Source organism: Muscardinus avellanarius (assembly GCF_963383645.1).
Source record: "Muscardinus avellanarius genome assembly, chromosome: 3".
Classification (NCBI taxonomy): Eukaryota; Metazoa; Chordata; class Mammalia; order Rodentia; family Gliridae; genus Muscardinus; species Muscardinus avellanarius.
This window is the reverse complement of record NC_137788.1, coordinates 111369660-111385229: the sequence shown is the minus strand read 5'-3', so window position 1 is coordinate 111385229 and position 15570 is coordinate 111369660. Positions and strand designations below refer to the sequence as shown.

The following is a 15570-nucleotide window of genomic DNA, read 5'->3' as shown; positions in this document are numbered from 1 at the left end:
CCAGTCACATCATAGTCAAAGGGCCGGAATGAAAAATAAGCACATATTATAGTATCAAGAGCTTGATCCAGACCTATATTCCAGAAAAGCTCTGGAATATAGAACCTTCCAGGGCCTGAGATTCCACATGACACCTCTGAACCAAAATGTGTTCAATTCAATTAATAAATTAATGAATGCTTTGGTGCTGGGGATAGGATCCAGGAGCATTCTATCTCTGAGCTACACCCCCAGCCCCATTTTTTTAAATTAACTTTGAAATAGTATCTAAGCTAAGTTGCTGAGTGTTGCTACTTGATTCTTGTCTTGAATCTGTGATCCTCCTGTCTCAGCCTCCCAAGCACCGAGATGTCTGGCTCGATTTAAAAATCCTAATGAAAGTATACTTAACACTGTAAAATTCTCCTCTCAATAATGTCATGGTGTTACTGTCACTAACCTCAACACGATGAGGAAGCTAATCTTAGAGAGGTCTGACTCGGAATCCCAAGGACTCTCTTCTTACTGAGACTAGAACACTTCTCCACACCTGCACCTCCACCCCTCAAATGAGCATCAACGTAGATCTAACTAAGCCGACCGCAGCGGTAACTCAAGCATAAGAATTTTCCCAGACTCCTATTCCGGAGACATTGCCTACCTAGGATCCTTACATCCTTTTCTCCTTCCTAGATACTGTCTATGACTTAATGAAGAATGAGAATCACTCTCTGGTGAGTGAGTTTGTTTTCCAAGGATTCTCCAGCTTCCGGGAGCACCAGCTCACATTCTTTGCTGTGTTTCTTGCTTTGTACCTGTTCACCCTGGCCGGCAATGTCCTCATCATGAGCATCATCAGCCTGGACCGCCACCTGCACACCCCCATGTACTTCTTCCTCAGCACGCTCTCGGCCTCAGAGACCCTGTACACCCTGGTCATCGTGCCACGGATGCTGGCCAGCCTCGCGGGTCTCCGTCGGCCCATCTCCTTGGCTGGCTGCGCCACCCAGATGTTCTTCTTCATCACGCTGGCCATCAACAACTGCTTCCTGCTCACTGCCATGGGCTATGACCGCTATGTGGCCATCTGCAACCCCCTGAGGTACTCAATTATTATGAACAAGAGGGTGTGCGTGCAGTTGGTGTGTGGCGCCTTTAGCATCGGCCTGGTGGTCGCCATTGCGCATGTGTCAGCTGTGTTCAGGTTACCCTTCTGTGCCACCCTGGTGGCACACTTCTTCTGTGACATCCGGCCCGTGATGAAGCTCTCCTGCATTGACACCACTGTCAACGAGATCCTGACTTTGATAACAAGTGTCCTGACCATCTTGATTCCCATGGTCCTGGTCTTCATGTCCTACGTCCTCATCATCTCCGCCATCCTCAGGATTGCCTCTGCCGAGGGCAGGAAGAAGGCCTTCGCCACCTGTGCCTCCCACCTTACCGTGGTCATCATCCACTACGGCTGCGCCTCCATCGCCTACTTTAAGCCCAAGTCGGAGAACAGCAGGGACGAGGACCAGCTGATCTCAGTAACCTACACTGTCATCACCCCCCTCCTGAACCCGGTGGTCTACACCCTGAGGAACAAGGAGGTCAGGGATGCTCTGTGCAGGGCTATCGTCCGAAAACGCTCCTGACAGGGTGTGCCCACTTCAGAGGGGTTCCGATGGAGTCTCTTGATAGAAGAAGCTAGGACAGCCCCGCAGTCTCTAGAGAAGGCCCCGGAGCCATTAACAGCGGCTGGTTGAGAGGAAGAGAGAGGAGCAGAGAGGAGGTTTAGGATTCTCGAGCCCTTCAGCAGTGGTGGGCGAGAGAACAGAGAGGCTGCAAATCCAACCACTCCGTAAAGGAAGACCAGTCTCCAAAGCACAGCAAGCCCGAATCTCACAAAGATAGGAATGGAGACTTCTCTGCTGCTGGACAGTGGACGGGCTCTCTGACCAGCCTGGGGCAGAATCGACAAAGGGGTTTGTGCTAAATTGGGGATAAAGTTTGCAATGCATTCTGTAACACTATTTGGACCTTTATTGGTTTCTCCATACCCGTTTAGAGGTATTTCTGTTTTACACCTAACTGAAGTCGTTTTGTTGTTGTTGTTTTGCGGTACTGGGGATGGAACCCAGGGGCATTCGACCTCCAAGCTATACCCCCTGCCCTATTTTGCATTCTTTAATTTGAAACAGGGTCTCACTAAGTAGCTGAGGCTGTCTCTGAACCTGGATCCTCCTGTCTCAGCCTCCTGAATGCTGGGATTGCAAGTGTGTGCACCATGCCTGGCTAAAGTCATTCTTTAAATGAACAATCTCAACTCCTTTGCCCCTGAGGTGCCCTGAATCAAAAGGCAAGGAGAAATACACATCTCTGAAATCCAGCAGCCCTTTAAGCTTGGATCTTTTTCATATAAATTCCAGGCTGGCCTTATGGATATCTATGTTTTAGGGGTTGAATAAGAAGACTATCTTAGAACCCCGTGGTGATCGAGTTTAAGAGGTGGCAGCAGCAATCACAACAGGGTACTGTGAGGATGTGTGAAGGTTGCTGAGAGTGTCCTATGTAGTGTTTGAACCTGGGGATTTAAATAATCTGATCCTGGCAGAATGGGCAGGAGCTACTTGCAAGCAGGAATTAAAGAAGGCATCCAGAGAGGGGCCAGTGGGCGGAGGCACTGGATCCGTACAGGAGTGCAGCCATGTGGCAGATGCCAGTGGTCAGTCCTACTCTTTAGAGTCCTCCGGGACCTGAACTAACTGGAGTCCATCTCCACTTCCGGCAACCCTCTTCCCTACAGCCGGCCACCTATCCTTTATGAACCCTTTAATGAGATGCTTACGAAGAAGAAATCACTACCTTGGATCCACCTTCCAAACACACCCACTCAGAGATGACCATAGTGAACATTTCCCGGGATGTATTTTTGGAGAATTGCAAGAGACGGACAATGAACAGGAGCGGGGCCAGGCAGCCATGGCCAAGCGAGATGCCCCTGTGCTCTCTCTCTCTCTCTCTCTCTCTCTCTCTCTCTCTCTCGCTCTCTCTCTCTCTCTCTCTCTCTCTCTCTCTCTCTCTCTCTCTCTTGCTCTCTCTCGCTCTCTCTCTCTTTCCCTTCCTCTCTTTCTCTCTCTCCCTCTCTCTCTTTCTCCTTCCTTCCTTCCTTCCTTCCTTCCTTCCTCCTTTCTTTTCCTTCCTCCCTTTCTTTCTTATTTTTTGAGGTACTGAAGATGGAACCCCAGGGGTGTTCACCTCCAAGCTCCACCCCAGCCCTATTTTTTATTCTTTATTTTGAAACAGGGTCTCACTGAGTTGCAAGGGCCTCACTAAGTAGCTGAGGCTGTCCACGAACCATGATCCTCTGGTATCAGCCTCCCGAATGCTGGGATAACAAGCGTGCGCCACCACGCCCGGCTGCCCCCACTGCTTAAAACTTCACTCGCACCAAGCAGGTGCTTCCATGGGCCACATCATCCCTTAAGGTGCCTCCAGAAGCTAGGCTATCCTCAGGGTGATTTTGATTTTGCAGCTCTCTGATGGCTAACGATGTTGAATATTTTTAAATGTATTTATTGGCCATTTCTACTTTTTCTTTTGTGAAATATCTATTTAGTTCACACACCCTACTTTTTGGTTGGGTTACTTGTTTCTTTGAGTGGTGAGTTTCTTGAGTTCTTTGTATATATTATATTCTAGATATTAATCTTCGATTGTAGGGGAACTGGGGGAGGGCTCACTGAGTTTTATGTGTATGTATACTTTTATCACCCTGAACTTCATCACAATGTATGATTACAATGCACCGATTAAAAAAGAAAGGAAGGAAGGAAGAAGGAAAGAAAGAAAGAAAGAAAGAAAGAAAGAAAGAAAGAAAGAAAGAAGGAAAGAAAAGAAAGAAAGGGCAGACATGGTGGAGCAGGCTTGTAATCCCAGCATTCTGGAGACTGAGACTGGAGGATGGCGGTTCGAGGACAGCCTCAGCTACTTAGAGAGGCCCTCTGCAACTCAGTGAGATCTGGTTTCAAAATAAAGAATAAAACATCGGGCTGGGGATGTAGCTCAGAGGTAGAATGGCCCTGGGTCCCATCCCCAGTACCTCAAAATAAATAAAAAAGAAAGGAAAGAAAATGTAACACAAACATTATTTGTTGAGTCATGCCATTTTGTTAAAAAAATAGCACCTATATAAATAGAAAAAATAAGAAAGAGTATCCACTAAATATTTAATAATAAATAAGCTAGGCTATATCCAAATATTTAAAAGTTTCCAATAACCCATTAAAATTCTGTCTTATATTGATTCAACTACTGTTTTTTGGAAATTAACAGTGAATCCAGTGAAGTGACCCTGCATTTGCCAGTGGTCACTTTTTCTTTTATTCAGCAAATAAATATATTTTATTTTTATTTTAGACAGTAGCTTTGAAAATGTTGACCTGTCCCTAAAACCTTCTCAGAGACAGATCAACCATATCTGCAAATTTAGCCTCTTTAAAAGTGTTAGGTAGAGAGTAGGCGCGGGGGTCCACCCCGTCATCTCGGTACTTGGGAGGCTAAGACAGGAGGATCACAGGTCGGAGGCCAGCTCAGCAATGTAGCAAGACTCAGCAACTTAGCGAGACCCCGAGGAAATGGATTGAAGGTGGAACTCTAGGCAAAGAAGGAGAAACCATAGATGAGCAAATAAGGCGACCCAACTGAGGGGGATGGAGGGGAAGAGGGAGATTCCCTAATGCACACGATGTACGTTCACAAACACATCAGAGTCAATCACTAAGCCAAACACGAGAAGGAGGGAGGGGAGGGAATGGGGCAGGCATGAGGGGAGGGCTTCATGAGTGACGTGTGCATGTGTGCCTCCACCATCTTGAACCCCATTAAGATGTATGACTACAATGCACCAATAATTTTTTTGTGGTACTGGGGTTCCTGGAAGCCCTTCTACCTCCGGGCTACAATCCCAGACCTATTTTATATTTTTTATTTGGAAACAGAGTCTCTTAAGCCAGTGAGGCTGGCATTGAACCTGCGCGATCCTCCTGTCTCCGCCTCCCAAGTGCGGGGATTACAAGCATGCGCCACCACGCCTGGCTAAAAAATTTAAAAATAAATCAAAAAATTAAAAAGTAAGAAAGGAATGGGAAGGTGGCTCAGAGGCAGAACACCCCTGCATTCCATCTTCAGTACCCCTCCAAAAAAGTTTTTAGAGAACAGAAGAACTAAGTAGAAATAACATAAATAAACATTGGAATAAAGACTCCGTTCCGAGCTTGGGATAAATTTTTAAATTTCTTTGCACCTCAGCTTTCTCATCCGTCAGACTTATAGCCAAAGTTTTTTTTTTTTTTTTGTCAAATATAAGACAATAAGTGTAAACATCCTTTGGAAATGACAAAACAGGGACAAACAGCCTTTCCTCTTGTTAGAGTAAGAACGTGGCTATATCCCCATGAACTGCATCTCTTCTTCTCTACAAAACAGACCTGCCAACCTGCTTTGTTTTTCTTGCTGAACTGTTGTGTGAACCAGCTACGCTAGAACAGACAGAGCAGGACCAGGTAGGACCATTCCGGGAAGCATTAGGAAACGCACTGTGTCGTTAACACCAACATTATTCCTATTAGCTAACAGAACCCGTCTTCCCTCTCTCTCCGGGTCTTGGGGACATTTGACATTACTTTATTAACCAATTTGGACTCTAAACTTCTTCCCACATACTCTTAAATCTATCTATCATTAAGCCACATATTTTCGGTCTGTTTCAAAAGAATATTTCCAAAACTTTGTATTTCTGTGTTTGGGGGTTTTGTTTGTTTATTTTTTGCGGTACTGGGGATGGAACCCAGGGACATTCTACCTCCGAGCTACACCCCCAGCCTTATTTTTTATTCTTTATTTTTTGAAACAGAGTCTCATTGAGTTGCAGAGGGCCTTACTAAGTAGCTGAGGCTGTCCTCGAACCGCGATCCTCCTGTCTCAGCCTCCCCAATGCTGGGATGACAAGCGTGCGCCACCACGCCTGGCGTATTTCAGTGTTTTGTTAGCAATACCAGTAGTTAATATCTGGCTTCCTTCTTTAGTGAGTAACTTCTATCCTCTAGTTAAGTGATTTTCAAACTCTTTGTCATGACTCATGGCTCCCAATACAAAATGCATGTTATAACATAACCAGGTATAGATGTATACATCCTGCAGTCACCAATACACACACAGTGTTAGCTGGATGCTAATGTTTCGACTGAGGAACAGGTTGGTGGAGAAGCAAAGTGTCTTAGGGGAAATATCTCATTCTTCTTTAATACTCTTTTTATTTTTTAGAATTATTTATGAGATATAAGTTGAAATAACATACTTATACCGTCCTGTATGATTGGGAAGTAAAATTAAAATCATGGTACACTTTCATTAAAACCAAAAATAATACAGTACTTAGAAGTCATTTAATATTACCAAGCAATTTTAAATTTTACAAATATTCATTGGCTTTATAATACTACAATATTTTTCTAAAATTATCCAATAACAACATACTTTCTTAATACTTACATAAAGTATTCATTTATTTTCTATTATCTAACTTTTTAAAACTGTTAAGTTTGTCCCAAATGTTAACCACTCTAATAATGATCTTAAATTATCCTTGAATTTTACTCTTACAATAATAAACACACCGTATATTTCATTTGGTTGACAGAATTTCAAAACATAAAACTAATTTAGTCCAAGTTACATTTAGGCCAATTACATTTGAAAATGCATATGTGAATGTTATTATAAGTCCAAATTACTTGTTTGCTCAAATTACTGCGAACAATAACAACAACAAAAAAAAGACGGAAGAAAGGTAACAGGATGTGGGTAAAACTCACATCAGGCTTAAAGCTCGCTATCAGGGAACTAGAGGATTTTTCCCTGTGGAACTTTGCATTTCAAGAACAAAGACATACAGATCTGGACAGTTCAATGCCCTCTTTTGGAAAGAGAAGGCTTATTATGCAAATCAAAAGGGAGTTTACACATATAAAATTAGCTTACACAGATACGACTTTACCCAGATTTATCCCTCTAGTAAGGGAAGCCCACCAATCTGCATCTTCCACCGCACCACCCACACACAGAGTTCGTCGCTGGGTCCCTCCTGGCTACGGGTGGACGTAGAGAGATCACAGGAAATGTGAAGAAAAAATACAGCCACTAGCATGACAAGGCGCGTCAACATAACAGATAGTAGCAAAGGGAAAGGAGCGCAGAAGGAGCAGACGCGGTGCAGGTGCACGCTAAAAAGTCTCCCGAAAGAGGCGCACTTCACATTTCCAGAAGGATGTCAAGATAACATCCGCAAAGCTAAAGTGGAGTGCTATAGAGAAGCCAAGTTCGGAGGAGCAGAAAGATATTTTACAAATTAAAAATGCATTAGCAGAGAAAGGAGTACCAGAACCTGTCTCTCCACCTGAGACGCTCCCCTGGCAGAACCTGCCAGATGTGACCTCTTTGGATCTCTGGAGTCTATTAGGGGCTTGCACTTTGCAGTAAATTCCCGTCAATATCAGCTCTTGGTTCAGCAGCAGCTGCCCCCATCCCAGCCACCTGGAAGACAGCTTTGCACGTGTTTCTGGGACAACCTGCACACAGCTTCCAGGAGCCCAGGTGACCCTGACCCCCAAATAACCAGGATCTGTGCTCTGACCACATTTCTGCTTCTGAGCATATACATGCAAGCAGTAAGCCGTCATGGCTGCTGAATCTCCCTCTCTTTTCTATACACCACTTAGCTTCCAGGGGACATGACTCCCAGGGGATGTAGGGGCCAACACCCTCTCTCCTCCTTTACTTTTCTCCTTTTCTCCTTTTGAGAGCTTGAGATGTGGCTCAGCAGTTGAGCATTTGCGTGGCATATCAGGGACCTCGGGCTCAATCCCCAGCGCCATCCAAAAAATAATTACCTTCCCTCTTGGAAGCGAGACATTAAAGACTTAGTCAGGTATTGAAAATCAACTACGTATGCAGGGAACTTAGAAAATGATCACCTACACCCAAGGAGAGATTGAGGCTCCGAAAACACCCACGAAGCCCTGTATGGCACCCCAGGCAGACTTGGCACAGAACCTACAACAGTAAAAATAATGACATAAGAAACAGCAAGCTGAAGGAGAGTCTGATTTCCAGAGTCACCACAGCATCAGGCCCATGTCCAACGCGTTACATCACATGAGTACAACGAAGCAGGAAAACATTTCCCATTGAAAGGAAGAAAACAGATAAATAGAAACCATCCTAGAAAAGAATCTTAAGCTGGGCATGATGGTGCACACCTGGAATCCCAATACTCAGGAGGCTGAGACAGAGGAAGCGCAGGTTCAAGGCCAGCCTCAGCAACCTAGGGAGACTGAGAGCAACCTAGCAAGACTCTGTTTCAAAACAAAAAAGGGAAAAAGGGCTAGGAGTGTGGCTTGGAGGTAAAGTGCCCCTGAGTTCAATCCACAGTAACACACACACACACACACACACACACACACACACACACACATCTAATGGTCAATCTACTAAGCAAAGACTAAAATGGATATAGAGAAAGCCAAGAAAACATGGAGGGAAAAGGAAATATTATTAATGAAGAGAGAGAAAACTTAAAAATAAACTCAAGAAGAAATCCTGGAGCTGAAAAGTAAAATAACTGGGAGGAAAAGCTCAGCAGAGGAATTCGATGGCAGATGTGAGCCGGCAGAAGAAAGAAAGAATCAGCAAGCTTAAAGGGCGGGTGATGAAAACTGCTAAGAGATCTGGGTTAGTCATTTGGCCCTACATCAGACTGCAAAAGCTCCAGGCAGTGAGTGAAAAAGCTTAGTTAAAATAAAAACTACGTGCCGGGCGTGGTGGCGCACGCTTGTAAGACAGGAGGATCGCACAGGTTCGAAGCCAGCCTCACTGGCTTAAGAGACCCTGTTTCCAAATTTTAAAAAAAATATAAAAAATAGGTCTGGGAGTGTAGCTTGGAGGTAGAAGGGTTTCCAGGAACCCCAGTACCACCAATAAATAAATAAACAAGTAAATAAATAAATAAATAAATAAATAAATACCATGTTAAGTTTGTTTACATCTACACAGGCAAAAACAATACATTGAGGGTTTGGTGCCATCTGCAATTGAAGCATTCACTGGGGACCTTGAAATGTGTCCCCACAGTTGAGAAAGGGAAAATATACCAGTTATTCTTAATAAGAAAATTAGCAGATATGTCATCAGAGGCTGAAACTCAGAAGGCAGTTTTCACTAGTACAAAATGATAATTTTTTTAAAAATCAACCTAGAATTGTGTGTGTGTGTGTGTGTGTGTGTGTGTGTGTGTGTGTGTGTGTTACTGGGAATTGAACCCTGGGGGAATTCTACCTCTTACTATAACCCCAGACTTTTTATTATTTTATCATTTTGAAACAGGGTCTCACTAGATTGCTTATAGTCTAAGTTGCTGAAGCTTTCACTAAACCTGTGATCCTCCTGTCTCCACCTCCCAGGTGCTGGGATTACAGGTGTGTGCCACCTAGAATTCCTTATCCGGCAAAATCGTCTTTCAGAAGTGAGGGGAAAATTAAGTTATCCCCAAATTTCCAAAATCCAAGGGAGTTAGTGACCACTAGACCTGCTCTGCAGGGAATCTTCAAGGGAGCCCTCAGAATGAAGTGGAAGGACAATGAGTGGTCACTCCAACTCACGTGAAGAACTAAAGATCTTAGCGAGGCAAACACACGGGTCATTATAAGATTTAATATTGGACCAATGGTCCGTGGCTCCACGGCTTGAGCTGTCCTGATGGATTGCCTTTTTTTTTTTTTTTTTTTTTTTGGTGGTACTGGGGTTCCTGGAAGCCCTTCTACCTCTGGGCTACACTCCCAGACCTATTTTTACATTTTTATTTGGAAACAGGGTCTCCTAAGCCAGCGCGTGTGGCTGGCTTCGAACCTGCGTGATCCTCCTGTCTCTGCCTCCCATGCCCGGGGATTACAAGCGTGCACCACCACGCCCGGCCTCTAATGTTCTTTCTTTATTCCATATGTCGAGCAGTCTGCATCATAGAGAGGTTTCTTCTCTGGGTGTGTCTATTTGGAATTCTAGGTGTCTCCTCTACCTGGATGTCCATATCTTTCCCAATATTTGGGAAATTCTCTCTTATTTCACTAAGTAGGTTTGTTATGTCTTAAGCTTGCAGATCCCCACCCTTATCTATTCCAATTAAACATACCATCGGTTTGGTCTTTTAATGGTGTCCATTAGATGTTCTGTTCTGTTCATTGTTTCTCATTTTTTCTTTATTACTGTCTAAATGTGCTAATTTTTCGTGTGTGTGTGTGTGCATGCGTAAGGATACAGGAGTCTCAGAGTCACCTTAGAGGCGCTAGAACGTCTGAGATCCAGTTCAAGCCAGAAGAGAGCAACTTTCATGCCATGGTTAACCGTGGAGGTCCTGGAGCCAGAGAACCCACAGTGAATTTCTGTTTTAACCTGAGCAAGGTGAGGGTGCTACCATCCTGTAACACTTTCTTCAACTATAAAATGGATAATATTAGAACTTACCTTCTCAAAACATTTTAAGGCTCAGAATACATTCTAAGTGGCCGGCACATTGTGACATCTCAAAAGATGTTGGCTGTGGCCTTTGTCAGCATTTCTTTGCTGGAAATCACATCCTGTTTGTTTAGTGAGTAAAGGTCTAAATGGGTCTAGGGCAGGTTTTGAGGCTCCACCCTTGGACCATGGCTGTAGGCAAGGAAGAGAGACCCAGTTGTTACCTTGGAGTGGAAACCCGCCATGGTATGTGGGATTTGCTCAAATGTCAACAGTGAGTTTGTTTGCACTGAGATGTCTGTACATACTGCCCAGTGTTGAGTGTCAGGAGCTGGATGAGCCTATATTTACTCTGTTCACACCGTGCATAATTATACTGACGGAAATCTCGCCCCTTCTCTGCTGCTGCAGACTACAGAGTCTCTCTCTCTCTCTCTCTCTCTCTCTCTTTTTTTTTTTTTTTTTTTTGCGGGTCTGGGGATGGAGCCCAGGGGCATTCGACCTCCGAGCTACACCTCCTGCCCTATTTTTTATTCTTTATTTTGAAACAGGGTCTCACTAAGTTGCAGAGGGTCTAACTAAGTAGTTGAGGCTGTCCGCGAACCAGGATCCTCCTGTCTCAGCCTCCCGAAAGCTGGGATTACAAGTGTATGCCATCACGCCCAGCCAGAGTCTCTTCTTATCCGGTGATTTGCACACAGGGGTCCTTACCACCCTCACCAGGACATGTCCCAGCTCTTCCCTGAACCTGCTGTGGCATCAGGGAGGGATTCACGTGGACAGTATGAAGGTGACTAAGGATTTGCGTGAGGGCTCTTATTGTGATTTTACTATGTTCGCGTTTAACCCACCTCCTTTTGGGGAAGAAAAAAAAAAACCCTTTTCAACTGAGTATGTACTTAGAAATAGTCCATTGTGTCCTCAAACCCCCCTTCCCTTTTTATTGATACTCGGGCACTTTGCACTTTAAGTAAAGTCTATGTCTTCTTTTCTTGGCGCATACTTTCACGTTTCCAAACTCAATTTTTCCCGTCTCTTCTTGCTCCTGCCACTTATATCCGTTGACTTTCTATCTCCACAAACCTCGAAGAATCTGTAACGTGTCCATCAGGACAAATAACGACTTATCTTTACACTTAGTATCTACCGCTAATCTATTCACGATAGATAAAGAGTCTTCATTTTAATAGCTTGAGTGTTGAAGATAAGACTTTCCGGTTTCTTGAAACCCAAAGACCTCCTGTTTTGTTTTTTTTGTATACAGCAAGCGGTTCAAATAGTTTCTTAAAGAATACAGCTCCTTCTGAAAGCGATGGCAGCTTTTCTCCTAGAGATGATCCTCAATGCCTCTACACCACATTTTGGAAGCCAATATTTTCCAGAAAAAAATTTACAAGCTGAAAAGATGTGGTGCCCAAATTTAAGGGATTGAGAAAAATTTCACGTACAAAGCTGGAAACACCCCGCCCACCTCCAATCTCCTCTTCCTTTTCTGATTTTCTCATTCCTGGTTTGTAGCAGAAGAGCCTTAGGGAAATTTTTCCTAAGGAAATGAGAATCTTGGCGGAATGTGCCTACGGCTGCTAGAACCTACACATTGTCAAATGAAATACTACATGTCACCACGCTTCCTTAAACACAGACACACAGTCAGAATTCTGTGTGGCTTATTAGGGCATCTTTCTTAGATATGAAGAAGCAGCCGTGAAAGATCTAGAACAAACAGAGATAAAAAAATAGAACAAATAGAAGAAAAAATAAGAAAACAGATAACAAAAGAGGCAGCGCAGTAAAGGAGATAATTTTTAAAATATGTGAATGTTTATGTACATTTAATAGCCTCAGAGAGAGGAGAGAATAGAATGATCTATGAAGTGATATCTGGGTCCTGTTTAAAATTTTGTGGAATATAAGATAATGTCGTCACTACTAAATTTACAAATTAGAAGAGGATCTGGGGGAACTCTTCCAGAAAGTATGGTAAAACAATGATAAAAAAAAAATAAGAGAATAGATATGTAAGGATTGATAGAATCAGCGGAATGTTCAACAGATGTGTGGCCTAGAATAAGAAAATAGAGATACTAGAGGAGATATAACATCAGCAAAAAGAGGATTTCAAAATTCTAATTGAGTTTTTAGCATAGCATTTCCAGATTGAGTGGTTAGCATCCTGGATTCAAGAACAAACATTGAAACACACCATCATGTGATACAGAAACTCTAGAAATAAAGGGGAATGCTAAAAGCTTCCAAAGAAAGAGTGGAAAACACATTATATTTAAAAGACCTGCATTTCAAATGAAATTATACTTTTAAACAATTGCACTAGAATTTAGAAGACAGCATGGCGATGCTTTCCTGATTATGTGGGGAAATTATTTCTGTGCTAAATTAATATACAGGAAATTCTTCATAGTATATGCGGATATGATGAACATAGCTTCGGAGAAGTAAAAGTCCATGTTCTTATTTTGAGAAAGTTATGGAAGAGGTGCCAAATGGATTTATCCACTCATGAGTTACAGCCCGCATGACCTAATCCTTTCCTAAAAGTAGCTCCACCTCTGAAATTTGCTGCATTGGGGACCAAACCTTCAACACACAGCCTTTGGGAGACAAGCTCAGTCCAAACCAGAACTGTGAGAGACTGCGGAATTCCAGGATGCTCCTGAAGAAAATCCCCAGGATTGCAGTGCTCGAGCCGTCCTAGATAGAGAAGAGAGGAGATGCCCCAGAAAGGTGATTTTCAAACAGAAAGAAACTAAATAACTAGCAGGCTATGAAAATAAGTCAATATGACTTGGGTTGATTACGTGATAAAGTTTGACTCTCGCTCTATGGTGAAAAAGTTTTACGGCTCGGGTAGAAAGTTTAAGTGTTGATTAATTACAGATAATTGAAAGCTAAGCAAATAAAAACATTCAATTATAAAAATTTATCAAGAGAAAAATTGCACAGGAAGAGATGTGCACTTAGAGTCAGTTGCGGGGCTCGGTTATGAATAATATTTGCATATCATAATAATGTATGTTCTGAAAATAGATTTAATTTTTATAGAGAGGGTGGCAGGAGGGGAAATATGTGGGTGTGTTTGTGTTCGTGTGCATGCAGATGAGATTATAAAGGAGCCGGGAAGTCAGGAGAGTATTTAACATTTAGGAATCTAGAAATACCATTAGCCGCATCTTACCTATAACAGCAGAAACCCGGAGGTGCATAGTGTAAGAAATAGGCAAGAGTTGAAAGTAGGTGTCTCTAAGAAGTAAGGATCATGGGTGGGTACAGAACTTTAAAAATAATATAGTTGTAGTTCACATTTTAATTCTGTGTGGATTTATTATCAAGAACATAATTGAATTATAACAAGTAGTCTAGAGGAGGAACAGGAATGGTGTACATTTAACGTTTTAGACAGAAAATGTAAATTAATAAGAAATGAATCAAACAAAAGCCTGGCTACAGAACAAAATTAAGAAGTCTTTATAAATGGGAATATTAAATATGGTGACAGTATCATCCGACGGTTTATCTAGTTATAAGTGAGAATTGATTGAGTTAGCTGATTGAATAAAGAAGCTCTGAGGCTGAGTTTTAATAATCTGACAATTCAATTAACTATTTAAAACGTGTATATGAAAATAATATGACAGAAAAACAGAAAAACTGAAATGGTATTCAGACAAATTCAGAAAATAGAGAAAGCTAACTCTCTATTACTAATAACAGATGAGATACTATTCAAAGTCAAACTCCTTAAAGGACTTAAAATATTGATAAAATAATTTACCAGGAAGATATTTCATTCATGAATATATACGGTCCTAGCAGCATAGAATATTATGCAAAAATAAATAAATACTGATTAAAGTACCAGAATAGATTGGCAAACATCCCATCACAGTAGGAGATATTCACATATTACTTCTGGAAACTAAGCACATAACTAATGTGTTGGTAAGGAGTTATAGTAAGAGGATGCTTGTCCTGAAACTCTGACCTTTATACAGACCACGTTCACTCTTTTGATCCCAAGGATGCCCTAACATTGATTTTATATAGTCATGAGCCACAATACAAGAAAATAAGGAATAATCAAGATAAAAATGCAGCCAAGTCCTTCCCCATTACCCTTCTTCATGGATCTGAATGTTTTTCCAATAAACACTAGCACCGCACTACGTGATAGCCACTGTTCTAAGAACCTTTAAGCACTTACTCATTCAATATTTATAGCAATTGTTTAAAGTAGGTTTTATTATTCCTCACATTTTGCAAGAAATTGAAGGCCCAGAGAAGGTGAGTGATTTTTCTAAAACCACGTAGAACTGATCTCAAAGTAGCACAGAAGCCAAGGACCCTCTAATCCAGGTCTGAATTCCCGAACCCTCTATCAAGCTTATTCTCATATTAAAAACACATAAATAAACTATGAGTAAAAGAAGAAATAAAGAATGAAAACTAAGAATGCATAGCACTACATCCTAACGAAAGCCCTGCATATCAAAACTAATGAGGTACAGCCAAAGGCGTTCTCAGAAATACATGTGTTTACTGAAAAACAAAAAGTGAAAAATTCCATCCAAGAAGTTTAAAAAAGAGTAACAAAGTAAACCCACAGATGGTAGAAGCCAATAACAACGACAAAGAAAATAAGATTCAAATGTAAACTAAAACAATACAATTTTTTTTTCTGTTTGAATCTGTCACCCAGGAAACCAAGGACCACATCTTTTTTTCTATATGTGGAAGCTAGAGAGGAAATACCAAAAAAAAAAAAAAAAGAAAAAAAAGGGACCTCAGGGAAATTAGGAAAGAACCCAGTGGAGTGGTGGGAAAGGACTGGAAGAGGGAGGAGGGCGGGGAGGAAACAGACCCATAGCCCTGTGTCCCCCATGAAGGCATCACTACCGATCTGGCTAGCTTGTGTGGGGAGGAAGCAGGTGGAGAGAACACACCGCAGCTGTTGGTGGCACACATACGTCTTTTGCTCTGAAACCCCTCTGAATCTCACCCTCACGTGTAATTACAATGCATCAA

The 15570-nt window shown here is 42.3% G+C and overlaps 1 protein-coding gene across 1 annotated transcript in view; it reads left to right on the top strand.

Moving 5' to 3' along the window:
• Positions 1-689: 689 nt before the first annotated feature.
• LOC308260234 (uncharacterized protein) overlaps positions 690-15570 on the top strand; it is a gene marked incomplete at both ends in the record, with an annotated part of 33837 nt that continues 18956 nt past the window's right edge. Inside the window, 3 exon segments of the mRNA XM_080691544.1 lie at positions 690-1611; positions 7195-7342; positions 7501-7617. Of these exon segments, the coding sequence (XP_080547670.1) occupies positions 690-1611; positions 7195-7342; positions 7501-7617 (1187 nt within the window).